This window comes from Grus americana, chromosome 21 (genome assembly GCF_028858705.1).
Source record: "Grus americana isolate bGruAme1 chromosome 21, bGruAme1.mat, whole genome shotgun sequence".
Lineage (NCBI taxonomy): Eukaryota > Metazoa > Chordata > Aves > Gruiformes > Gruidae > Grus > Grus americana.
Window position 1 is genome coordinate 1,338,968 of NC_072872.1, and position 25,851 is coordinate 1,364,818.

Below are 25,851 nucleotides of genomic sequence, written 5' to 3' on the forward strand. Positions count from 1 at the left end.
AGACCTTGAGACCAACTTACTTCTTGGTTGCTACCAATTTTTAAGCCATTTCTTATTCAGGTGAAGCTCCCTTAAAATAAATTAGTCGCTTTCTTAAGAGCTCAGAAGTTCGAGAGTAGGAAACAGAATAAGGAAGGACAAGACATCGGGAAGGAGCATCACCGTTAAGTGCATACACTGCGGTTGTTATTTCAGTGCTGCTTTGTTCTGACAAAGACCCGAGTTGTTTTTCTTTTATTAATTTGGTAGTATCGGATCGTTAGGAGAAAACGTAGAGGCTTCTTGATAGTTTACCACACACTTATGCTGGCTTACTGGTTCATTAGTTAGGCACTTCTTGAAGTTAATCCGTAATTCGTCAGCTGTCTCTCCAAAACACTCGACACAGCACGATCCTGGTTTGGGTCCAGCCGTCCTTGCACTCAGCTGGAGGGCTTGGGTCGAGCCCGGGGAAAGCAACGCGCACCGGACTTGTCTGCCGCAAAGCAGACCCGGCCGCTTGGTGCAATAATCCTCGAGTTCGGCTTTGCTCTTTCTAAAAAGGGGGATTTTTGCCTTCTGGTTGACCATAGGAGGAATTGTGTGTTATATCCCGGTCTCTCCCCTTGCTGGGGACCCAAAACCCTGCTTGTGACACTACCCAGCTGCTTTTCACATTAAAACAGCTTGTTTTAACTTTCCAGGAGAAGGAAACTGTACATATAAACTGTTTCTTGTTGCTGTCGGTGCTTTTCCATGATAAATGGAGGGTGGTGTGGCACGGCGGATAGGCAGCTGGCTGGGAATTCTGGCTGGGATAGCCAGCCAAACCATTTTCTGCAGTCCTTCATCCCGAAGCTCTGTAGAAACAAAACTGCACAAAGTTAAACTGCTAAAAATTGTAATTTTGTGTATTTTCATTCCCAGTGATTAAAACTCATCACTTGAAATAAGTTTCTGTTGACAGCCTCTGCAGAGATGAGGATGGTGAGAACCCAGAGACCAAAAACTGCTAAAAATAAATCATAGAAAACCTTAACAGTGAACCTGGTCGGCTGGATAAATGCAAAGCGATGCCGTTTGGCATCGGTGAAATACAAAGGCGGCATCTTGTACGGATGTTTTCCTCCAGATAAAAACGTGCCGCCCACTTAGGGCCTGTCTAGTCACCCTGGCTGCTGAGCAAGTCCATGGTTTTCTTCTTTAGCTTCAAACAAACTGTGTGGCCAGCAAAGAAAATCCTGTCTCTAGGCTACCAGACACTGATTTTCCTTGTGCTGAAATGGCTGTAGGTTTATATTTTGATTTGCATCGGGCGAGGTCCTCTGCACCGCAGTTCTGCCCAAAAAACCCTTTGAAAAAATGGTTAAAAAGTTATAATTCTAAGAGTGTGGCCTATGGCTCTGCATTTTCTTTTGGTTCCCACCGTTGTCTCCAGCGTGGGCTGTTAAAGACTCGGTGTTTTCGCATTTTCAAAGGATCTTTTTGTTCTGTGCGGTGCTCCTCTCTCCTCAGCTCTGCATTTATTGCTCTGTGTTACACAAAACCAGCCACTTTAACTTTTGCATTTTCACCCAGAAACCGGGAATTGTCCCTGTTTTGTCGTATTGCACCAAAGAGCGGGAGTCAGAATTAAAATGAGAGAATGTGGGTTAAAACTGGAATTAGTGGTTAGTTCAGTCTGTGGCTGCTGCTGGAGTTGGCTATAAGTTCCCCATCGCTTGTGTTCCTTTAATGTGATGTGTATTCCTCTCCTTGCTGCCTTCAAAATTAAAATAAAGTTAAATTAAAATTTCCCAAGCATCTGTAGCAATCTCTTCCCTTTGAATTCACCCAAAATGCGTCTCAGAGAGCGGAGGTTTTTTGGTTACCTATGAATCTCAGGCACCTTCTCTCCTTATAGAGCAGTGGAAGCCCCTGGACCCCGAGGGGAAGAAGCAGTACGACCGGGAGTTCTTACTGGATTTCCAGTTCATGCCTGTCTGTATCCAAAAGCCGGAGGGGCTGCCTCCCATAAGCGATGTGGTTCTCGACAAGGTGAGAGGAGAGCCGATAAAACAGGTACGTGCAATTTTATTTTTTTTTTTAATAGAAATAAAGATTGCTAACGCGTGCTTTATTCCTTGGTCATTTCCATGCAGAATTTTCTCAGGAAGGGGAAATATTTGGCGGCTGTCACATCACAAAATTCTCCAAATAGAGGCGTTGGTGCCTAATGAACATGCACAGATTATTTAACAACTGAAGCATTTTTAATGGTCTCTATCTGGATTAAGTTCTACTGGGTAGCTATTGAAATTTAAAAAGATAAAGCCAGTAGGATAAAGGCAAAGCAAGACTGAACGGAGATGCAGTGTCTTTTATTAGCTCAACTCCACGGTCAGAAAGCATAGGCATGCTTTTGGGTAAACTCTTTTCTTTTGGTCTGAAACAGTCGTGTCACTGTTAGAGCTGATCTAATAAAAGATCTTCTAAACCTTGGCTCTCAAGAAGTGTTGTGATTTCTATCCAGCCTTATTACAGGTGTGATTTTCTCTGCTGTATGTCTGCGCTTATTGAAATACTTGTGATTTCTGAAGTGCTGACACCAAGACCTTATTCTCATCTCGGTTAGAACTATGTAGTTCATTGATTTTGATGTAAGCACTACAGACTCGCTCTTAAGGTTCAAGCACCAATCAGGATGTAGGTGATTCTCATGTGCAGAAGCATTTCCACTCTGAATTTCGTACCCAGACGAATTATAAAACGCAGCTTTGTTCCCAAAACGATTTCATCCACCTACTAGTTTTCTGTGATTGCTTCTCACTGCTCTCTCTGCTTTGGCTTCCTTTGCTCGGTCGGCCGTCTGTCTCGTTAACACAAAAGACGTTTCTTTGAGGGAGGGTGGCGGTTTTGTGATCCTGAACCAAGACTATCACATTCATTTTGCAGAAGATGGGTCCGTGTCACTGTAATTTTATCCTCTGTAGGTCATGCTCAGCTTTGAAATGGTTCTGAACTCCACCTATTTCCTCAACAGTCACCTGCCGAAGACTGATTTAAATTAAATGTCTGGTTTTAGTGTAGGCGTAGATGCATAAAACTTGCACGGTTTGTTAAAAGCGTTTATTTGGATATTAAATGTGACTATTATGGTTTGTCTGTAGACTTGCATGAATTCTGGTCACTGCAGCACCCACTCAGCAGCTCCTGTTTGTTTGTTCGTTTTGTTCCACAATGCAGGTCAATCAGCCGAAATTGCCACTGAGAACTCTGGACCCTCGGATACTGCCTCGAGGACCAGACTTCACGCCAGCCTTTGCTGATTTTGGGAGGCAAACCTCTGGGGGAAGAAACGTTTCTGGAAGTGTGAGTTTACCCCAACTTGCTAATTTAAAAACTGGCCTTAACACCGATGAAGTCCGTCCTCACGCTTTTGGGCCTCTTCGGATGCTCCGGTGGTTCTGGTTTTGTCAGGATGAATGCAAGGGTGATGTTTTCTTGGCTGGCAAAATTTTAGGCAAATGAGAAAAACGTTGCGGATGTTTTTTTAACTGGTACGTATCGGTCTTAAATGGCTTTGATCTCCTTCCCCGTTTCCCCGCGTGAGAGGTGTGGAAACATGTTTCCACCCTGAGGAGCTGGCAGTCGCACGTGTGTGAACGCACGTTTCTGGTACAACAGCCTGGTGTGAGTGTGTGTCATCACAGGAGTCTGATTCATAAAACATGCCAATAGAGCAAATAGATTATTTTTTTTTTGTTAGTAAAATCTATATACACAGTGCCTGTGTATGTTCTTGCTTTCTCTATACTTCCACATGTTGCTTTGCTTCGGTCACCTCATTCCTCATTTTTCTGCCTTTTCCTCTGCTTTCCTTTCACCTCTTCTTTTTCCCTGTGTCTGACTTTGCCCAAACTCTGAAAGCCCTCTCTGAATTCTTCCTTCTTGCCTTTGCCATCCCTTGTTCTTGGGGTGCGGGTGCTCCCCAGCACAGTGCCGCCCAGTCAGCCACAGCTGGAGGATGGAGGCTGCCTCCATTTGGTGCAGTCATTGATTTTTTTTTTTTTTTTAATCTATCTATTAAGATACATCCAATATATTCATCTACATATATCTAATGGCGTAGCCATCATTTATCTTCCAAAACTGCTGGTTTCCGAAGAGTTTGCTGAATAACCACGACTTCCAGGCGTGCAGGTTTCCAGGAGGCTCGGAGTCAAACCCAGCCATTTTGAGTCGATGTAGTGTTTCTGGTTTGAGAGCGGTCTCGTGGCCGCTGCCTCGGTTCTGGGGTTCGCGTCCGTGTCTTGGAGTAGCCTCGGTGTCGCGGTTTCTCTCGGAACGCCACCCGGTCCCGAAACCTCGATGCTGTTTGAGGTCGACATCGCTTCCTATATTTCGGACTTGCAGGTTGTACTCCGGCGCCTTCTCTCCTTCCGTGCGCTGAATGTCCCCGAGCCTCTCGGCATCTTGGTAACACCCCTGTCGCTCTTTCTCTTTCCGCAGGCCTGCAAAGTGCAGAGCAACCCTGGATTGCCCTCCCTGGCTCGGTGCGGTTCCCCAGCATGCCCTCTCTTGGTCTCGCCTCACCCACCATTGAGGAACCTGCCGATAGGGGTAAGCCAAATCCCCCCTTTTCCTCCCCAGTCTTTGCACCTTTTTGTAGAGTTGTCTTTTTTTTTTTTCCCCCCCCTAATGCCCACCATTGATAAAGAACGACCGGTAGAAAACTTTACAAAAAGGTGCAACAGTTTTTAAAAGCAATTAGAAAAAAAAAAAAAGAAACAAGACTTGCATTGTACCCCTCTAGGCAGTCTTCAGTGGTGGGTGGGACATCACCAGCTGAGGGCATGCTGGGACGTTGGCCTGAGCGGGATCCGCGAGGGGTCTGTACTTTGCAGACCTGTGGAAAGGGGGAGAAAAGGTAAGTCCCGCTTACCCCGTTCATTTGGAGCATTCAGCACATAACATACATCTTACATTTGCGCCTTTACAGAGTAGAGCCTTTCTTTGCGTTTTTTTTCTCGAGGAGGGTCGGAAGGTAACGTTATTTAACAAGCCCTGCTCTCCTGTGACGTCGGCGGTTATAGGATGTGAGGGTTTTCAGCCCCGAGCAAAATCAAACGTTATCTTCTCGTAAAGCATGGCAAAAATCTGCGTGTACGCTGTCTGTCCGCTCGGTCATTCCACCTCTACACAGGCCATGCCCATAAACCATTAAACCCCACTGCCTCTTCCTCGCCCTCGAAATAATGTCGAGCAGCTCAGCGCTAACAAGCTTTCGGCACGTTGAGAATCTTTTGTTTTGCTTCCTTGGCTTTTGTCTTTATTTATTTCCTTCTTTTCGCTTAAACGTGTTGTATGATCGTTGTTAGAAGTAACGAATGTCGCATCAAATGACCCAAGGGGTGTAATTGTACGGGAACAAAATACAGCTAATAAAACACTTTTTGATGTAGACAAGAAGTTAGATGAGCGCAGCGGGTAACGGGATCCAAACACAGGGAAATAGGGTTGGAGAGGACCGGTCCGTCCCTGCGCGCTGAGGTGGGATGCGTCTGCTTTTATCCTTCCCGAGAGGCGATGGAAACTCAGGTCGCCTCGATTCTTGTGCTTCCCTGGAAGGCAGAATCACTTCTCACATCTAACCTTAATTTTGCCGTCTGCGTTTGAAGCCTGTTGTAGAAGGAGAAGCAGTTCTTTAATGTCTTGGATATTTTTTCAAACGTTCCTCTGACGTGCCCTAAGAGCAGAAGCAGACCGGGAGGGAGGGAGAGCACCAGGTCGTACGGTGTTGCTGCGAGTTTTTGGCTCCTCTGCAGGAGGCTCGTCCCGGTTTCTTTCCGCTTTCCTTCCCCCCCCCCCCCCCCCCCCCTCTTCATCCAGAAGTCAGGTAATTCAGATTAATGTAGTAACATCTGGTAAGCACTTCTCCGTGCCTTTGGTGGAAAGTATTATTTCAGCGCAAGCTGTAGCGCTGTAATTGCAGGTGATACAGAACATTATTATTTACTTGTCCTGGGTTACAAAAAGGGGACCAGGCATGAGCTCAAGCGCCTCTAACTTCCCGCTTTGTAAATTTGGAACCAAAAATCCCCAGCTTTTCTCTGTTAAAAATTTGATCTGTAGATTATTTTATTACACGTTCAAAGGAGGCTTCTGTTCACTGCTTTTAAAACCTAATCAAACAGTTTGAACCAAGTTTATTCAGATATTTAAAAAAATGCAACCTTAAGGAAAGCTTTTGTTCTATTAATGCACTTCAAGGTCTGGTCTTGAAGCAGCCAGATTTGCGGCAGCTGTGACATGTAACGTGCTGATACTCAGGAGATGCGAAGAGTGGTCCTTGCATCCGTCAGTTTTGCAAGGGAAATAGTCACCCCCTCCTTTTGGAGCCTTAGTTAGCTCTAAAAGCCAACGCTTCGGCTTTGTGAGGACCCGTTCCTGAGGAATCGCCGTGCCTCTGCGGCTCTGTCCTCGCCCGTTACAGCCTGGCTGCGGTTGGAAGGTCCTTCAGACCGGAGCTGCCTCTGCGCCAGGGAGCCGGGGCAGCCGCAGGTTACCTCTCGTCAGCTTTGCCCGGGTTTCTGGGAGAAATGAGCCCAAACATGTTGATTTTCAGGGCACGCGGCCAGTCTGGCTCTGGTTACCAAGCTTTCCGCGTGCGATGAGGTCTAGTGCGCGTGGCTGAAACCGGTCGGTTTTCTGTTGCGATATTGTCTGGTTTTTCAGCTGGAGGGAAGTTTCTTCTTTCCACGGCCACAGGTTTGCAGCACGATTAGAACCTGGGCAGCAGAATTGTGTGAAATTGCATAAAAACGGAGTGGATGTCTCAAGGCAGGGCTGTGAAGCAGTTTGCTGCATCATACTGGTGTCGACCGAGGGCTCTGGGTGGGAGCGGAGAGGAGTCCTAGGGAGGGATTGACAGCTGTTGCAGGAAGGCATCTAACACACAAAAGCATCGCGAAGGCTCCCTGTTCGTGCTCTCTTGTTCCACTGTTGGTTTCTCGGGAGTGATCGACTCGCGCGGTTGTGTTACAGTTACGGCACGGCCCAACAAAGTTGGAATGATCGGATGGGTTATTCCTGTGCGTGCCAGTGGGATCTGAACAGAGCTCTTCCTACGCTTAGGCGCTGCACCATGTAGCCTCTTCCATGCATTGTCTCGCTGTGCGAAGCATGTCACGGCATGAGGTCGTTGTCTTGTGATAACCTCTTGTTCCGTTGCTGTTATCACATAACGAAGCCCAAACGAGAACGCCAGCAGTGGCGGTGATCGTGTTTGTTCCCTTTCATCAATGGCACACGTTTACATCGTCGAAGCAGAGCAGTTCAAATTGCAGAAACAAGCTCCTGCCTTTAAGGAAGGCTTAGTGGTTTTTAACAGTTCAAAAACGGGTTTGGGGCCGATACATGACTCGAGAGGCACCAGCTAAAAGCACTTTCCTCCCGTATTTACTGAAGCTGTTTGAATAACTGAGATGGTTTTGCCTCTCTGATGCTCATTGAGTCCCTTGGTTGAACAAGGAAACATTTTAAATGGCCCACCTTTCGTGGGGAGGCTGCCTGCTGCCCACTGAAGAAATTAATTACTTCTGTGGAAAGGAATGGGGTTTGACAACGGAGTTTAGTTGCTGCGTTAATTTTTACGTTGAGGTTGGACATTCCTAATAAATGAGTTCAGAAATAGGAAAGAGAACAGGGGAAACATCACCTCCCAACAGCATTCGATACCTTTAATCCTCAGTCGTAAGCTCCCAGATGATGAGGAGGGAGTTTGGGGGTGTCTTGTTGACCTATCACTTGTACAACTGATGGAAAACTCTCCGGTTTTGGCAGTTTTCCTACCTGATTTGACCTGGAAGAGCATCACGTTACACAGGATTGCAGGAAGCGCTTGATGCTGTTTCAAAGAAAGTAACGTGTTTCCCTTCTGTGAGCATCTGTGTTTCTACAATGCAGGAGAGGCACTGATTCAGTGTGTTTTGTAGAATTCCTGTCTCAAAGTGGCTCTGTTTGAAGCAATTTCCAGCAAAACTTGATGGTTTTGGCAGAGCCGCTAATTTCTCATTATCTAATTGCTTGGGATGGCACGTAAGGACTAATTTAATCCTTAAATACACCTTTGCTATGATGTCTCAGTTATGCAGTTTCTGGCCGTTTTGGTCAGGTTGAGTTCCGCAGCATTTAAGCGGCATCCAGAGCATCATCAATGCGTGTAGGCAGTGGTCATCCCATATCTTTTTCGGGAAAAGCTGCCCGAAAAAAAATGTTTTTGGTGTCTTCATGTTCCCTCTGACCAGCCCAGACCGGTGTATCGGGTCAGAGAGAGTCCTCAAAGTCCCAGGAGGAGTTGCTGAATGTCGGCGTTGGCGTGCGCCCCGGAGTGTTTTATTGAGATGGGAGTTTAAAAGGGGATATAACAAGGAATGTTTTTGTCCTAGTTGTTGAATGTTGGACCGAGGAGATCTCAGCCAGGCCAGAGGAGAGAGCCCAGGAAGATCATCACTGTGTGTGTGAAGGAGGATGTCCACCTGAAGAAGGCAGAGAACGCCTGGAAGCCGAGCCTGAAGAGAGAAAACCAAACTGAGGACCCAGAAAATGTCAAAACCCAGGTGAGAGCATTAGCGAGCGCTTCTGAGGACGGCAGTCTGTCACAGGAGGAGGATGGTGATTTGCCTTTGTTGTTGCGTAAGAGAGTAAAACAGGGCAATGAATTCCAGTTTGAATCATGGCTTTCCCCTACCTTGATTATTTTTTTTCACATGATTATTCCTGACCTGGAGTTTAAATGGCAATCCTGTATATTAAGCGAGTCTAAATAGGGAACACCAGACAACCTACTACCTCTCTTCCAGGATTGTTTTTCTCTTGCTATTTTACTAGAATATTTCTGTCTCCATTCTAAAGCAAACAACCTCAAACTTCCAGCACAGAACTTGTTTTTCATCCCCTTTTAGACCACATTTCTGCCCTGAACCTCAGCAGGACTGAGGTTCCTCTGTCAGTTTGTGCTGCCCAGCCCAACAACGCTGTCTCTGAAGTCTTCTCTGTGTCTTTCTCCCCACCAGGCTGAGGTATTTGCCTGGTGGTCAGGCTTATAATTTGTAGGATAAGTTGGGATAGATTTGAAGGACACTGGAATTCTGTTCTCGGGGCTAACGGCAGTGTTGTTGACCTAATTATCATTCTGGATAGGAGAGAAAAAAACATTCCTTGAAGTAAATATAGAAGTTGATTATCTCTAGTTGAGGGAGAAGGTGGCCACTCCCTGTGAATTTATATCTCATGGCTAAATTGATATCAAGAAGAATATTTCAGTTGGGTGACAGCAAGGGCTTTGTGCCTCTGTCGCACTCAAAAAAAGCATTCAAGAGTTTCCAAAAATCTTTGGTAGCCGGTTGCTGAGTTAGGACTGGAGCTGGGCTGTGCCCAACTGCGGGTCTGTGTGTAACTCAACTTCTAGGAAGTTCCTACAGGACATCATCTCCGTTCACCTTTAAGATGCATCCTAGCTCATTCTTGAAAGCCACTTGCTCTATTTGTGCCTAAACTTCAAGTTTTTTCTGTCCTTTAGGAGCTGTTCCGCAAGGTACGAAGCATCTTGAACAAGCTGACGCCCCAGATGTTCAATCAGCTCATGAAGCAAGTGACAGACCTGACGGTAGATACAGAAGAGAGGCTGAAGGGAGTCATTGACCTGGTCTTCGAGAAGGCTATCGATGAACCGAGCTTCTCGGTGGCATATGCCAACATGTGCAGGTGTCTTGTAACGGTAAGAGCTGCCAAAGTCAAATGGGAAATTCCTCTGCACGGGTGAATGTTCTTCACATTATTCCCATGGACTGATTGGCAGCAGTATAAACGTGGCAAGAGCAGTTAAATGTTCATTTCTGAACGTAAATAAATCATTTACGCGATGACGGATTTCTTCTACATTCATTGGCCATGCCTGCAGGCAGAGGGCTTTGTGTGGAAGGGATGGTATTTGGAGTTGAGGAGGCTTTGCTCTGCCTGGTCATCATGTTTGGAAAGTTCGATTTCTCTCTCGCTTCAAAGGGGAGCCCAAGGTGCCGAGCCAAGCTGGGGCCGGCTAGTTTTCAGGTGGTGAATTTGGGACGAGATAACCCCTTTCTCTCCTCAATCCGTCATGACGCACAATGAAGGAGCACAGCTCCAAAGTCTTCAGCGCGTAACAGGAGTATTTTGAGGCAGCGTGTCTTTTTAAAGGGTCCTGTGAATGGAAATGTAATCTGTCTCCAGGCAGAGGTGGTGCCAGCCAAGTTTTGAGTGCGACTTTACGTATGAAATGTAAAACTCCGCTGGAAATCGTGACGTGATGCTTAACTATCATAGCCTTGCAGCCTGGCGTTGCTGAATATGAAGTGCATAATAAAATGTAATCGATGGTTTGTAGGAAACCTCGCTCACGGGTAGAGTTTTAGCTGAATTTCTGCTGATGTTTTTCTTCCTTCTCCTACAGCTGAAAGTGCCCATGGCAGACAAACCTGGGAGCACAGTAAATTTCCGCAAGTTGCTATTAAATCGCTGCCAGAAGGAATTTGAAAAGGACAAGGCTGACGATGACGTCTTTGAAAAGAAGCAGAAAGAACTTGAAGCTGCTACCACTGTAAGTGGTATTTTTTCCCCATAAATTCTCAGCGCTCCCTCTGAAAATGATCTCTTTTGAAGATGGCGGTCGATTTGGGGGGAATTTTGGAGTCGAGAGTTTCATTCTGTCACTGCGGCTGAGTATAATAAAAAATATTTGTCTTGATTAGTGGGTTTATACCAGCCTCCTTTTGGGTTTTGAGAGAAAAAGAGTAAACAGGGACAACAGCAACTATAAACGTAAAACTGGATCTTTTGAAGAATTCCGTGCTCTGTGAACATGGGTTTTTAGAGCTGGTTTTCTGTTTCACAGCCAGAGGAGAAGACGCGGCTCCACGACGAGCTGGAAGAGGCCAAGGACAAAGCCCGAAGGAGATCCATTGGCAATATAAAGTTCATTGGCGAGCTTTTCAAACTAAAAATGCTGACGGAGGCTATCATGCATGACTGCGTGGTAAAGCTGCTGAAAAACCATGACGAGGAGTCCCTCGAGTGCCTTTGCCGCCTGCTAACGACCATTGGCAAGGACCTGGACTTTGAGAAAGCAAAGGTAAGGCAGGACCAGGAGTGAGGGATGAGGCTTTCAGGGCATGGATGGAAAAATGGGTGTGGGGTGTTTTTATTTGAGGATTTATATTTATTTTTTTTCTTCAGGAATTTCTGTACAGCATGAGGAAATCATCCGCTCTTTTGTGGATGTTTCATCATGACCTGGCCCCGCTCCCTTCTCTCTGCCCCTTTTTAATAGATTCTGTATCATTTTCAACAGGGCTCTCCGGTCGCTACTTGTTTCCAAATGTTTCATCCAAGCAAACGCTTTAAAAGCGTTCAACATATCCTACGGGATTTCTTTTTCCAAATAGAATTTACCTCTTATCTGTAGTTGCTAAGGAGTTATTTCTTTACCATTGAAGGTTTATAGTACCAACAAAATCCACCACTGAATGTATTGGGTTAAATCTAAAAAAAAAATCCTCATTAACTGGCCAAAGCCCCCACCTGAATGTTGGTGGACGCATTTATTTTGTGTCATCGTCACCTCCAGCCATGCCAGAACGAAGCAGCTGTTTTGACACAGCAGCCTCCTCCCGATTTTTCCAACAAACATATATACGTAGCACAGAGCATTACGCACTCGATAAGCTTTTCTTGGCGCAGACATTCTGCTTCTCCTTCGCAAAAGCCAGGCTTGGGATGAAAAAGCATTTGAGGGTTTTGTCAGAAATCAGTCAAACTCTGGAAACAAACTGAACAAATTGTTTTCAGCTGCTCAGGGAAGGGAGTTCCCTTACAGTGCTGCTGGATTGCAAGGGTCATGGTGGATCAAATCCAGTTTTCTAAACTGTTTTGCGGAGCATTGACCAAAACAGCGTAGTTTACCACTAATCCCCCAGGCTAAATACCGTGCGTTGTTAATGCAACAGCGTGTGCGTTATTGATGGAGGTTTGGAAGTGCCAGAAGCGAGGATTAAATTTCTCCACGTGCTTTGGGAAGAAAACAGGCTCTGACTTCTAAGCAGTAACTGAGGTCATGCTGGATGAGTCCTGGATGCTGTTTTGGTCTTTTCGAGCATGGAAACACCGTAAAAGCCAAGTTTTTGGTGCGCTGGCCAGTTCTGCAAGCTTGAGTCGTGGCACTGTGTAGCACGGAGCGTGCACGCAGCAGGGAAATGGAGATGTCGTGTTACCCGTTGCGAGAAGCTGCCCCGTGTCCTGTGTTTGTGCTTTGTTATTTCTATTGAGATTGAGTGAGAATCCTTTATTTATTTTCTATTAATGGGGTAGGTGTTTTATTACGTGGTTTTATTGAAGCTGAAGTGTTAGTGATAGTTATAATTAAAGTTTCTGGCCCAAGTCCATTCTAAATATTTTCCCCATCATTCCTAACTTTGGAAACATTTGCTCTCAGAGCTGAAACGTTCCAAGGCAAGGCCAGAACCAAATTTTAACAGGGGGGGTTCTTGGTTTTGTTTAAGTATAAGGAAGAGGGTTTAGCTAGTTTTTAGTGAAGGGAGCAGGAAACGTTTTATAAAACTGCCCTGAAACTTTTTGTTTAAAACAGCCAGAGCCCCCATTTGGGGAGAAAAGTTTTTTTAGAGCCTGGCGAGTTACATTTAGACTAACGGAGGCTTCTCTAACGATACCATTTCATGTCTTAGTGCTAACTGGTTTGGATTCCATCACATCACAACTTTTTGAATGAAAAGGAGCTGGTGGGGTTTCATACTACAGCTAAGCTTGTTGAACCGCTTCTTGCCGAGAGAAGCAGTGCTTGCTGTCCTCACTTCTCTTGCCCGACCCCGGCCGAGCCAGTTCAGGGAGGTGAAGCATCGAAATGATGGGCGCAGGGTTAGTTTTATGCCTCTAGTTCCTCAGCCAGTTTTTCTCGGGTGAGCACCCATGCTGATACAAAAAGGAGGAGCTCAGAGGTAGAACAGGACTCCCCTTTTCAGTGGCAGTTAGCCAGCAGATCAGCTTAGGTGTACCAGGAAAAAACCTACATTGTTTTGTTGGGGTTTTTTAACGGATGGCAAGTTTATTAAGTACAAGCAGACGGTGTAGCTTATTTAAGTAATTAAAAATGCAGAGAAAGTGCGTGCTGAACAAAGGAGGTGCCCGCAGACTTGTGCCTCATTTCCTGCACATTCTGCACTGCTCACACTGAAATCCAACCTGAGGAGCATACAGCACCCAGCACTCGCTTCTCTCGAGAGCAGCTCTGGGTCCCCAGACGTGGTTCTGGTGCGGAAATGCTGTAGTGCAGAACTCGCGGACTCCCCGCCTCTGGGAGTCTTTTCATTTCTATCCAAGACACACTCATGATAATGTTTCTCTTGTGTAGCCTCGCATGGACCAGTATTTTAATCAGATGGAGAAGATTGTGAAAGAGAGGAAAACATCTTCAAGGATTCGGTTCATGCTTCAGGATGTAATAGACCTCAGACTGGTAGGTACCAACTCCAGTAAGTAAATGAGCTTGTCCCGTTTCACCTCTGGGATGCATACCCCACAAGTGAGGGGGACCGGTTAGCGCGGCTGTAAAAACTGAGGGCTCTTTGTCACGGCAGAATGGATTTCATCGAAAGGTGATCCTCTGTTAGCTATTGCTAGTGCAGCCAGGAGTCTGCTAGCTGTTTACTGGCCACGTTGTGCAGACGGAAGCAAACGGAGTCTGTGCTCCATCAGAATGTGACGATGGCGGGTCCAACAATTAATAACCTGGTGTAGACAAGTGCAGGCAGGGAGCTGCCCATGTTGTAATCGAGCGATGGTTTTGAACGTAGCCAAGGCGTTAAAGCTGGTGTCTCATACAGCAAAGGGTGTCTCTACACCGTGGGGTTGAAGGTGTGACTGCAGGTTGCACCTGTAATTTCACCCGTGTAGGTGCTGATAGCGGCATGGCCTTAGCCATGGGACAGCACTGAAGTCCTTAGCGGGTTTTACTCATACCTCAGAGAGCTTTTTGAAGCTGGTTTGGGGTTTTGTGGAGGCTCAAGTCACTTTTCTGACTGCAGGGTATGCAAAGATAATTACCCCAAAAGTCGTAATGAGGTTGTAGCAAGATCAAGAGACAGTCTGGTTATTGTGGGGATGGATGGATCTGTGCAGCGTATGGTTGAATAGACACATCAAGCAGTGGAAATGTTTTGTGGAGAGACAGCTCCACCTCTCTCTGCAGGATTCCTGTCTGAGCCATCACAATCCCTGGAGTGGCAAAGCACCATCTCCAGATAAAACACACTTCTTGCTTTATTTTCAGGGTTTCTTTTTGTTTTTCCTCAAGCTTGGAGGAAGGGCACCAATGAACAGTGTCAGTAATAAACGGACAGAGAGTGACAGCAGCCTCCCTCTAGTCCTTTTCTTCCTCTGAACCTAGAAAGATGGGAAAGCTCAGAATGTGCAGGATGCTAGGGGTTAAAAAGTCTTGAATTCAGCCATGCCTCTCCAAAGTCAGGACTTGACTGCAGCCTCGGTTCTCCACCGAAACACATAGCACAGTCTGTATACCAGAGCACACAGCTTTGGCCTGTGCTGCTGGGATAACCCTGACCCAGCTCCACAAAACCTCCCCCAGTCCCTCGAGGAGCAGCCTCTCGGAAACGTTACGAGGGTGGCAGGACCAGGCCTCACTCGCAGTGTTTGAAACAGCCTGTTGACGATGCTCCCCTGGAAGTATCTCTGAGCACGTGTTCGCTTCTTTCCTAGTGCAACTGGGTGTCACGGAGGGCGGACCAGGGCCCGAAGACCATCGAGCAGATTCATAAAGAAGCCAAGATTGAAGAGCAAGAAGAACAGAGGAAAGTTCAACAACTCATGACCAAAGAGAAGAGGAGACCGGGTAAAGTAAAAGCCGAGTTGGCTGCTCGTTTCACTCATTTCACATCCAGTGGCCATGGAGGGAATCCCACATAAAAGAAAAAAAAAAATAAATCTGTTTTTTCTTTCCTAAGTGTAGTGAGCAAAGGGAACTGGGGCCTGGTTATGGCTGAGGCTGGAGAAGGAACAGAATTCCCCTGGGTTGGCTGTCTGGATTTTTTGGGGGCAAATCCCTTGGGTAAAAATAAACAATCACGAGCCAACAGTGCTTAAGTTTCGCCTTCGTGCAAACCATATTTGATTTTGTGACAGGCTGCCAGAAATCTATATAACAAGTTACTACGTAGGAGTCAGATTTGCCATCCATTCTTGCGTACAGCAGAATCTAATTTCAAGAGAATAGCGTCTAATTTCAAGACTAACCATGCTGTCTTTAGCTGTTAAAGTTGTGAGGTGTTAACTTGGCATGAGAAAGTGTCTTGGTGTTACCTTAAACTTCTGCCAGCCCTTGAGGCTGGCACTACCTGAAGATGAATTTGGAGTGACTGGGAAAATGAAGACTGGGATAGAGCAGGGTGAGGAGAAAGTCATCTTTGGGATTCTTTAATACTAGGAATTGTCAAATGAAAGTGCTGTGAAATCGGGGCGTGAAGAAAATACACGTGGATTTTGTTTTAATTATCCTAAAACTGACATCAGGAGAAGGTAAGGAACTTGGGAGTGCCTGAGTGGTTCTGTGTCTGAAATCTGTGCAGCACGCGCAGCTTTGGGTTAGCAAAGACGTGTCGTCTGTGCCGCTTGTGAGCGCGTGGTATGCACAGCCATATCCAGATTGCAAGGACGTACACCAAGGAATCTAGCCAGGAAGGACTGCTACCAAAACCAGCCCTTGAAAATAGTGAGGTCTTTTATGTCAAGGCTATTTTGTAATAATAAAGTCAGGCAAGCTAGTTATGTCATTTTGGTCTGAAGAAACACTCCCAAGAACAGGATTTCTGCACAGAATTGTGCTGAGGCTTAGCAGAAACACACCATCTCCTCCTCCTCCTGTTGAACTTGGAGACGATCGCCTCTGTTCTCCCGGGGTGCTGCTGGAGCAGCAGGGATGAGCTAAAGGCGGTTGTGTTTGTCATCTGGCAGGTGTCCAGCGGGTCGATGAAGGCGGTTGGAACACTGTGCAGGGGGCAAAGAACAGCAGAGTGCTGGACCCCACCAAGTTCCTTAAAATCACCAAGGTAGGTGCCAGCATGAGACTCATTGACAGCAACAAAAATACCGAGGTCTTACCCCACTGTATCTGTTTAGGAAAGACTGTTATGGTGTTTACAGGTCCAAACTCATTTTTTTGGGGACATTTTAAATCCCCAGAGTTAGTACTGTGCGTAAATAAAGCACAAAGGAAGACACCGTTGTCTTCTAAATGTTCCTATTTTGCTTGTCCTAAGGGAAAGGAGTACACATACACTTGTTCTCAGGTTCATAGTGTCCTTTTAGTGACCCAGAAGTTCTCTTAGTTGGAAAATCAGCATTTTATTAAATGATGAAAAGAGAATGCGAGTCGGGGTATCATGTGTGATGGTGATGGAACACCTACGTGGCTATTACAGAAGGTGACTCAAACACCTGTCTGATAGAAATCCTTTGCTGCGTCAAGTTCTCAAGCTCCTGTTCTAACGCTGCTTCTTAGTAGAATGAGGATGACACATTCAGTTTTGAAAAAACCCCTATTCCTGACGTGTCACAGATGGCAGCACTCTGGGTTTGAAAGGTTCGAGTAGTATGAGAAGAGCTGTGTCCACTTTTACAGTGTTTCTGGACTCATGTGTGGTGTAGTCGCATCCCTCAGTATGTGTTAAATTTTCACAGCCATCCTCCAGATGATCACCTTCCTGTTATTTTACTGTTAAAGTGGTGGTTTGGGGACATTTATTTCAGGCTGCAGGTTAGGCAAGCTTGGAGATTTCTCCTTTCTTAGAACAGCTTTGGGATTTCTTGCCGAGGAGAACTCCGTCTTTCACATAAATCAGGGTGATTCCTAGACATTCCCTTGTCCCAATTAATGTCACTCTCCCTGAATTTTACTCTCAGTGCCTGGACGCTCGGAGCGCTGTAAAGTAGAACCTGGACTAACTGTAGCGCTTCTGCAGATCAAGCTCAGTTTGTTCTTTGTGAAAGTCATAAAACAAAGACTCCAGAACTTAATTAGCAGGAGGAATTCAGCCTGTTTTTGTCTGGACTTGCAGCTCACCTGGGAAAAGTCCTTCTACTCTGTTTAGCACCAGTACAGTACAAATAGAGCTACCTCCACAAGAGCTACATTGTCAGAAGGCAAGAGGAGCTCCTACAAAGAGATCTGCGGGGTCACAACCTCCTTGTCAATAAATTCACCTACTGAGCATTGTGAAATCTCTTCTTGTCAGACACTAGTTTTTCCCCTCCAAGTTCTGCAACCTGTTGTTATTGTTCACCCTCTGAATTCTGTTTGTTACCGTGCGGATTCCCCACAAAGCCATGACTGGTAGGTGGAGCAGGCAGCAGAACCGTTTATTCATCACAAGCAAACTGCACACCTTTCAAGTACTGATACACTGCGCTGCTTCCTCCTTACTGAGCTTCAGAGTTCCCAGTAAAAAGCAGCTCCTGGTCACTGTGAACACGTTGCGTTCATGCTTTGGAAGAGGCTGTTGGCGATGCCCTTTGTTGTTTGCATCCTCTGTCTTTGGCTAGGATCCTCAGTCTTCCAAAAATGTGTTAAAGCATGTTTTGGTATTCACAAGATAGGGATTGTTGCCAAAAAAATGCCCCATTTATAATTACAGCCTACGATTTTCCCCTGTAATGGTGTGCCTTGATGTATTTTACAGCCCACAATAGATGAGAAGATTCAGCTTGTGCCTAAAGCCCAGTTGGGCAGCTGGGGAAAGGGCAGCAGCGGTGGAGCAAAGGCAAGCGAGATGGGTAAGTCAGGACGGGCCCTCACCCTCTGCCTTGCTATCAGCCGTCCTCACCAGGAGTGGATTTGGGTGGCAGTACTCGTCTGTGTGTGTGCCTGCCGGAGAAGCAGGGTTAAAGTGGGGCAGGACCAGCCCTTTCCCTTCAGTTCTCTCCCCATTGCTCCAAAACCAGCGATTGCCTAAAGGATTTTGTGATGCCAAGGTGTCAGCGGCTACTGACCTTGTTGTTGCTCTTCTCTGTGTTGTCTTTACAATCTCCCAGACTCCTTACGACCAAGTGCCACTAGTTTGAACAGATTTTCTGCACTGCAGCCTCCAGTCTCATCTGTATCTGCCTCATCCACATCCTCAGAATTAGATTCTCGCAGGGCCTTAACTAGGTAAGCTCCGGTCTGCCGGTGATTTTCCCTTCCGCTGTCTGTACACCTGCGCTTTTCACTTGCTGCTTTAGTTACCAGCACACAGAAAGAAGAGAATGTCACTGAGTTTCCAGGAATGGCTGGGTCTTTTTCCCTCCCTTTGAGCTAACTTAAAACACATGCATCTTTTGTAATATCATAGGAGAGACAGACGGTATTAATTTTTAAAGCCGTTATGGTGAACGTTTTAGTTTGCACTTCTTCGTCACCTTTATCTAAAAGATACATTTTCTAGGTTAAAAACTCTTTAGATAAAATTTTCTAAGAAATAGCTACGTGGGTTGCATTCAGTGGTCGTGGATTCAGCCAGGTCAGCAGGTTTCTTTATCCAGAAAAACATGCCAAAATATAGCCGGGCTCTTAAAGCTCTCTGGCTGTGTCTGAGGTGTGACCAAGCCTGCCCGTCACGCGATGCGTGCATAAGGCTGCGCAGTGCTCTCACACACCCCAATTTCATCAGAGCTACAGCCACTCCAGCTTGTCGCATGAAACATGTATTAACCCTTAATAATTTATTAACTCTAGGCACGGTTTATAAACGTACAGTTCATTTGAAATGTCACTGGCTCTTCCTTCCAGTACGCACCAGCTGCTGGAATGTTTTCTTGGATTTGTCCCACTGTTGTTTTCCCTCCTAATTCACCTAAAACTCTGGCTTACCTGGGGATTATTCCATTTTGGCATTGTTTTGCCTGTCTTACTCATTGACGCAGTAATTAATACGACAAATCCTTGTCACCTGCTGCTGGTAGCCTTCACTATTCAGAAGCTATTTGTAAATAAATGGGTAAAAAGTACACTGCTCGTAGCATTTCACAGTAAAACAGTGCCTTTACATTATAAAATTCACCATTCTGCATATCAAATGGGTGCTGTAAAGACTTTACTGCTTTTCCATGTGTTCTCTAGGAAGCATCTCTGAGATTTGAGTTCATTTTGATTATATTCTGTGTAGCTACAACTGTAAAAAGTTGAGACAACAATCCTGCTGGGTCTGGGTTGTGGGATTTTTCCCTGCAATTATTATAAATCTATCCAGTATCTTGTCTAACACCACCAGCATCACGAGCAGGAGTTACTCGTAGCATAAGCTTTAAATGTGTGTGGTTTTGTTCCGCAGTCGCGGGAGCATGGGCAGGGAGAAGAACGACAAACCTCTCCCACCTTCCCTCTCCCGTCCCAACACCTTCCTACGGGGCAGCAGCAGTAAAGAGCTGCTGCTCGACAATCAGGCACAAGAGGAGCAACGGAGAGAGATGCTGGAGACGGTGAAGCAGTTAACAGGCGGCATGGAGATGGACAGAAACAGCACAGAGGCAGAGAGGAACAAAGCCAAGGAATCTGGTAAGCGGCTCTTCTGTGCTTGGGGAATCTTGCTGAATGTGTGAAAAGGCATGAGGGAAAAATCTATCAGGAAAAGTGACAGATTTCTGCGCAGCAGTGTGAATATTTGGCCTGCAGTGACGCATCGTCAAGCTGCAGTAGCTGTGATCTGCCTCCCAAAGGTTTGTAACGCAGCTGATTCGTACAGGCCTTGGCGTCATCTCCTCTCACCGGCTCCTCCTTGGATTCATCCGAGTTGAAAGGCTGCAGATAGCAGCAATGCACCGCTCCACGGCATTGTCATGCCTGTTCATATCCTGTTGCTGCTGGTTTCTGGGCTCAGAGTCCCCAAAATCCACATCAGTTCTGCAGAAATGCTTCTTCAGTACCCAGTAAAGCCATATCTACCCTTCCCAAACGTTTCCCAGGGCCAGAGCAGGGATTTGGTTCTGGGACAGACGTGCCCGGTATTTTTTTAGTGCTGCATTGTTGCCAGCCCTCGTTCCAAGCCAGTCTCGGTGCGGCATGGTGTTAGCACCCACTGGGGTGGCTTGTCACCTTGCCAGTGCTGCAGCTCCCGCTTTTTGCTCCTGCCAGCAAATCCAGGTGATTTGGTAGTGAGAAAGTATTGAGGATGCTCAGGGCAATGTTCCCTGTGGGCAGAACCTTTACGATAAGTACAGAGTTTTGCTCCTTCCCTGGGAAACATCTAGAAACTGCTACAGTGAGGAATACGCCTCGACTGCCACGACACAGCACACGCTCGTCTTGAAGCTTTGGGACTTTGTAAAGGACTTGATGGGGACGAAGGTTTTGGGGGTATGATTGCTTTGGGTTGCTGCCCGTCACAGCATGTTTTAAATTTGCAGCATGCTGTAACAGCTCAAAGTTTAGTTATTTAGTGTTGATGGAATGCTTTGAAGGTGTTGCATCCTGTGTCGCCACCAACCGTGTTTATGAGAAGGTTATTTACAGAAATATGGGGAGTTCGTACAGGGGGAAATGTAGCCAAAAAAGGTGGGACAGGGAACACACTCTGCTCCATTGACTTCTAGTTTGAGACTGTCATCTCTGAAAATGATGCTGATTTTCCTTTTCCACATGTGAGGTTTTTTTCTTATGTTTCCACCAGCCAAGCCGGAAGCTCCCCCAGCTCCAGCGCAAGAAAAGCCTTCGCTATCAGAAGAGGAAATAGAGAGAAAATGCAAATCTATCATTGATGAGTTCTTGCACATTAACGATTTTAAGGTAAGGAAAATGAAAACCGCACTTAGCAGAAAGGTCTGTGGGTCTGTATCTCTCCAGGAACAATCTTTGTAAGCACCCAGCTCACACAGAGATAACAGAAGCAGAGGGGGCTGTCAAAATTCAGGCGGCAGCAGCTCCATGAGCATTTTTAGGAGAATTGTCTCCCAAACTTGTTTTCTGCCCTGCTAGTAATAGGAAAAATAGACCAGCTTGTGTGTTTGAAGCAGCGAGATGTATGCGTATCTGTCATGAATCACTGAGCAGCTCCATAATAACAGCAATTTTGGAAGCAGAAAAGCTAGTGGGAAAATAAACTGAGGTTTTCATTCAGTTATCGAAGCATGTGCTGTTCTGATCTGGAGGCAGATAAAGCAATACTAAATATTGAACAAACCACTCCAGAGTATTTTTAATAAACATTGAAAATTACTGAGCAGCTGTCATCGCTTCCTAGTTAAAGGTTGAAATTTTGTTTCCCTTGTAAATGGATTTTTAGCTTGTCCAGGGAGTTTGCAAGAAGCGTCACATTGGCTGCAAAGCTGATTGGTTTGATCTTTTGCTGAAATAAATTTAAAAAACCTGCCAAGTTTGCAGTGGCAGCGTTAGGGAGTTCCTGGTTTGGCACCCTAAAAGCAGAGTTGCTGCATTTGCACTTCATTGGGCTTCCAATTAAAATCAGAAAGAGGAATATTCTTATGATGGACTGTTTTGCGTTCACATCTAGTTATCAGGAGGAATTATTAAATCCTGGTTTGGAGAGGGGAAAAAAAAAATACACTTTGATTTGAGATGTCCCCCAGCTTGCTGGCCTGGCAGATCTCAGCAGGAGGACTTGGGGACGGCAGGGCTGGTTACAAAGTCGTCTCCGGTCCTTTTTCTTTTTGCAACAGACTTCAAAGTCCAATCCCTGGATGTCTGGGGCTTAGGGCCGCTTCAGTTTCCGTGCTTGCAAATACAAGGACATTTTTTATGGCTGGGTGGAACTAAGAATTGAATTGTGTTAGACAAGTGCACCTCTGGTTAAAAAAGTACATTAGCTTGAGGCAGCTTGTTTGTGTTAGGGAGTTATTTGATAATTGTAAATTCTCAGTGCTCTGAAATGCAGCATGCAACAAAGCTTCTGATGAATTCAGCTTAAACTCACGTTAATAAGGCCATGTGTTAATGTAGTATATCACAGAGGAATGGCCATTTCTTGTGAGTTTAGTCTTCAGGATTTAACCTGACTGTAAATTCAAACTGTTGAGCTGTATGTCTAGTGACAGCGGGGTCAACCAGCAGCATGTTCACCTGTCTGTCCCGGAGACACTGGGATGCGTCAGGCACGTCTGACAGAAAAGCTCTGACCCAAACCTGCGGCCTGGGACCGCCAGGCTTGTGACCTGCGGAAAAAACCAGCCATTCAGGGCCTGCAGAAATGCATCTGGGGCTGCCAGTTCTTGATAACCAAAGGCATAACCGAGGACAGAGAGCAAATATGTTTAGTTAGGAAGCCTGTTGAGATCTGTTGGGCTAGGCCTAGGAGGTCGGGGGAAGATCTTTGCTGATGACAGTGGAGATTTTTGAAGTGTGACACTGAGCGCTTCTCTGAAAGTCTCTGTTTAAGAGTTTTATTTTTCTCAGGTTACAAAATGCACATGCCAGAAAGTAGAAGCTTTAGAAATGGGAAATTTTCCTCCAAATGCTCCCCACCTATTTTCTGCTTCTTTATATGGTGTGGGTTTGTAATAGAGGCATTTCTGTGCCAGATCAGATCAGCAATGAATCCGAGTGTCCTCCTTTTGCCTTGGCTTGATATTTGATGAAATAATAGGCATTTTGGTGGCATCCGGAAGACAATTCCTGTCCTTTCACTGAGCAGCTGAACTGTACCCAGGAGTGTGATCGTGTATTTTAAAAATTGTTGCCTGCGTGGCATAAATTCTTATATTTTATGTATTTTTTTATTATTACTGTTCAATTGCCATCTCAGTGGTGATTTGTGATGAGGTTCCGCAGCCTAGTTCAGCACCTTTGTCTGGCAGCTTCACTAAATACTTCCAAAAAAAACCCAGACTCCTGTGTTATAGCAGGAAATATTCCTCTGCCCAGGTTTTTGGCGTTTTCAGCTCAGACAAATGATCCTGTGTGTCGTTCGAACAGGAAGCAATGCAGTGCGTGGAGGAGCTGAGCGCCCAGAACCTGCTGCCTGTTTTCGTGCGAGTGGGAGTGGAGTCGACGCTCGAGAGGAGTCACATCACCAGGGATCACATGGGCCAGTTATTACATCAGTTGGTGCAGTCGGGAAAGCTGAGCAAGCAGGATTTCTTCAAGGGGTTTGTATTCTGCGCATAGAAACGGGTATTTTTCTTGAGCATTCAGTGCAGATGAACACTGTTGGAATGATTTCCCACCTTGCTTTGGTATCCTGCCTTCTCCACACATCATTTCCACCTGGGTGTATTCATCAGTAATATAATTATTGTAATATATTTTTAAGTATTTCAGATGCTTTAGTGAATGTAAATATTTTTGTATTTATATAAAGTATTTATTTCTAAGCAAATATGTAGATGTATAGTTAAAGGTGCATGTTTAGATTTCTGGTTTGTGATGCATGCGTCAATGTTTGCCTTTTGGCAAATCGCTGAATACAATTAAAAGAGGAGGAGGAGGACCAAAATCTTCACGTGACATTAATGCCTGGAAGCTGTAACCTCTGAAGTCCTGAGTATCCACAAAGCCGCAGCCACTCTCCCACTGGTAACTCAGGCTTCGCCCGTACGGTGTAATTTCTCAGGACAACTCGACTTTAAGGAGTAGGTGCATCCTCGAGGGGCTGAGAAGGAGAATCTGCACCAGATGTGGTATCAGATGGGTTAGACCTTCCTCAACAGATCTGAGTTTTGGCCGCTGGTTCGTTCCTGCTCTCTGAGTTTTGTGTTTCCAGCCTGGATTTGAGCTGGCGTCCAGTCATGAAAGGATCCATGTTCCCAGGGAGGTCCTGGCACCACCCAGTCCTCACTGGGGCTTAGAGCAGGATGATAAAAACAAGGATAACTGGGAAAAGCAGCCAGCAAACGGGCAGATGAAATAATGCTTTTGGATACTGAGTTTCTGGCTATTTAGCCCCATCTTGCTACTTTTATTTGAATCGTGTCTCACATGGTACCGCTGACCACTCCGATGGTGATCTCCCTGCTCCCGGGTCTGGCAGGGAATTTCACTGTGATGCAATCCAGTGGCTCCCAGGAAAAGTTTAGGCAGCCTGAGTTCAAAACTGTGCGGAACAGCAGTAAAAAAAAATATATAACCACAGGGAGTACACTTGTCTGTGGCCACAGTCACTGATGGTCAAAGCGACTCGTTTGAAGTGATACATTTCCATAACAGATTGCGATTAAAGCCATTCTTGTGTATCCTGGAGTGTGGATAAGTGGCTGTGATGCCAAATAAGTAGGATCTTGATGAAATAGCAGGACGTGTGGTCTGAATGTGGCATAAACAAATTGAAACAGCTCCTGGAGATGATGAAAGAGCAAGTGGTGTTCAGCAGGCACATGAGAAGAACACCCAAACCTACTATACTTATTCACGCAAGACAAATTACCATGTAATTAGGGGTTATGGGATGAGTAGTGGTCACAGTGCAAGTCTGGAGAGAGACACAACAGGAAACCAGTTTCTGGCAGAAACACTTGGGCAAACCCAGGTGGAATTAGTAGCAGAGGATGTAAAGAACAAAGCAAAGGAGACGGTTTCTGGGTTTGAAGCACAAGAGAAAATGTGCATTTACAGTCACTAAACTCGACCCCGGAATTTTCAAGGGTTTGAGGGAAAAATGAATCATGATGGAAACTGGTAGGAGAGCCAGAACAGTGATCATCTTGTACCAGGCTTGGGAATTGAAGCCACCTACAAGGCTTTTATGGGAAAGAAGAGTTCTGAGTGATTCTGGAAACTGTATCCAGAGCTGGGGAGCGATTTTGTTCCTGTTCTGGAGGGAAACCTCTCCCTGGTGTATTGAACATTTTTCTGGTGCTGCTTTACATGCTTACAGACATTTTGCTGATTACCTTACATTTGGACTTAGTTATTAGTAATGCCCCTTCTGTAAATGTTGGGATATTTTTAAGAAGTCTCCATTTATTAGATGTTTTGTATTTATAGACAAAAATGCTTTTTAGTTTTACAGGTTTTACTAGTTAACAAAGGACTCGTTACTGGGATAGAAGAATTATTGTAAATGGAGCTTTCCTGGCTGTATCTGCTGGTTTTATGGAAGGCAATGCCTTTTCCACATACTCTCCATGTTGTCCCATCAAGAAATTCACTCCTGGCAGTTTTGAAGCACTGAAAGCCTAGGATAGCAATAGTTGGGGGCGGGGGGGGGGTGTTACCTTTGTGATTCCCTTTCCCTTCTTTCTTTTGTCACAAAGGATCTTTAAAGTGCAGATTTGCACAAATCAAAGTCTCAAATTAAATTATATTTAATGCTTGACTTTTTTCTTTTCTTTTTTCTGAAGTTTTTCAGATACCTTGGAGATGGCGGACGATATGGCCATAGATATACCCCATATTTGGTTGTACCTAGCTGAGTTGGTGACCCCCATGTTAAAAGAAGGAGGAATCTCTATGAGAGAACTTATACAGTAAGCAACACTTGGTTTTTTCCGAGCGTCGGATGGGCTGTCTGCTTGGCTTTGCAATAGTATTTTCACAGCGTGGTTCCCATCAGTACCTAAAAGAAGAATAGTATTAGAGGCTCACCTTCTCGTAGGAGTTGATGAAAGGGTTGCTGCCACCGTTCGGGGCTCGCACCAAACTGAAAGCTGTGGTGGGAAGGGAGCTTCTTGCTCTGTAGTCACCGTTCAGGGGTGGAAGTTTTATCCATAAATCTACTTCAATCCTCTTTGTTTCAGCTGAGCTAAAAAATAACCCAGCGTTGTAGAGTCAGAGTCATTTGAGAGCACAGTGAGGACCAGAGTTTCTGTATTTTATACATGTCCTTATGTATTTGGAGATAACTAGAAGCC

The 25,851-nt window shown here is 45.6% G+C and overlaps 1 protein-coding gene across 18 annotated transcripts in view; it reads left to right on the forward strand.

Annotated features, from left to right (window-relative positions):
• EIF4G3 (eukaryotic translation initiation factor 4 gamma 3) overlaps positions 1 to 25,851 on the forward strand; it is a 143,059-nt gene that overhangs the window by 107,282 nt on the left and 9,926 nt on the right. For 14 of the 18 annotated variants that reach the window (XM_054849409.1, XM_054849411.1, XM_054849417.1 and 11 more), the window contains 16 exons: positions 1,883 to 2,040; positions 3,205 to 3,330; positions 4,471 to 4,581; positions 8,409 to 8,579; positions 9,542 to 9,739; positions 10,448 to 10,594; positions 10,889 to 11,125; positions 13,418 to 13,522; positions 14,782 to 14,914; positions 16,033 to 16,127; positions 17,757 to 17,850; positions 18,109 to 18,226; positions 19,386 to 19,609; positions 20,721 to 20,836; positions 22,979 to 23,151; positions 25,342 to 25,467. In XM_054849409.1, the coding sequence (XP_054705384.1) occupies positions 1,883 to 2,040; positions 3,205 to 3,330; positions 4,471 to 4,581; positions 8,409 to 8,579; positions 9,542 to 9,739; positions 10,448 to 10,594; positions 10,889 to 11,125; positions 13,418 to 13,522; positions 14,782 to 14,914; positions 16,033 to 16,127; positions 17,757 to 17,850; positions 18,109 to 18,226; positions 19,386 to 19,609; positions 20,721 to 20,836; positions 22,979 to 23,151; positions 25,342 to 25,467 (2,332 nt within the window). The remainder of the gene's footprint in view (positions 1 to 1,882; positions 2,041 to 3,204; positions 3,331 to 4,470; positions 4,582 to 8,408; positions 8,580 to 9,541; positions 9,740 to 10,447; positions 10,595 to 10,888; positions 11,126 to 13,417; positions 13,523 to 14,781; positions 14,915 to 16,032; positions 16,128 to 17,756; positions 17,851 to 18,108; positions 18,227 to 19,385; positions 19,610 to 20,720; positions 20,837 to 22,978; positions 23,152 to 25,341; positions 25,468 to 25,851) is intronic. The other 4 variants (XM_054849418.1, XM_054849407.1, XM_054849420.1 and 1 more) reach the window with 1 other exon arrangement.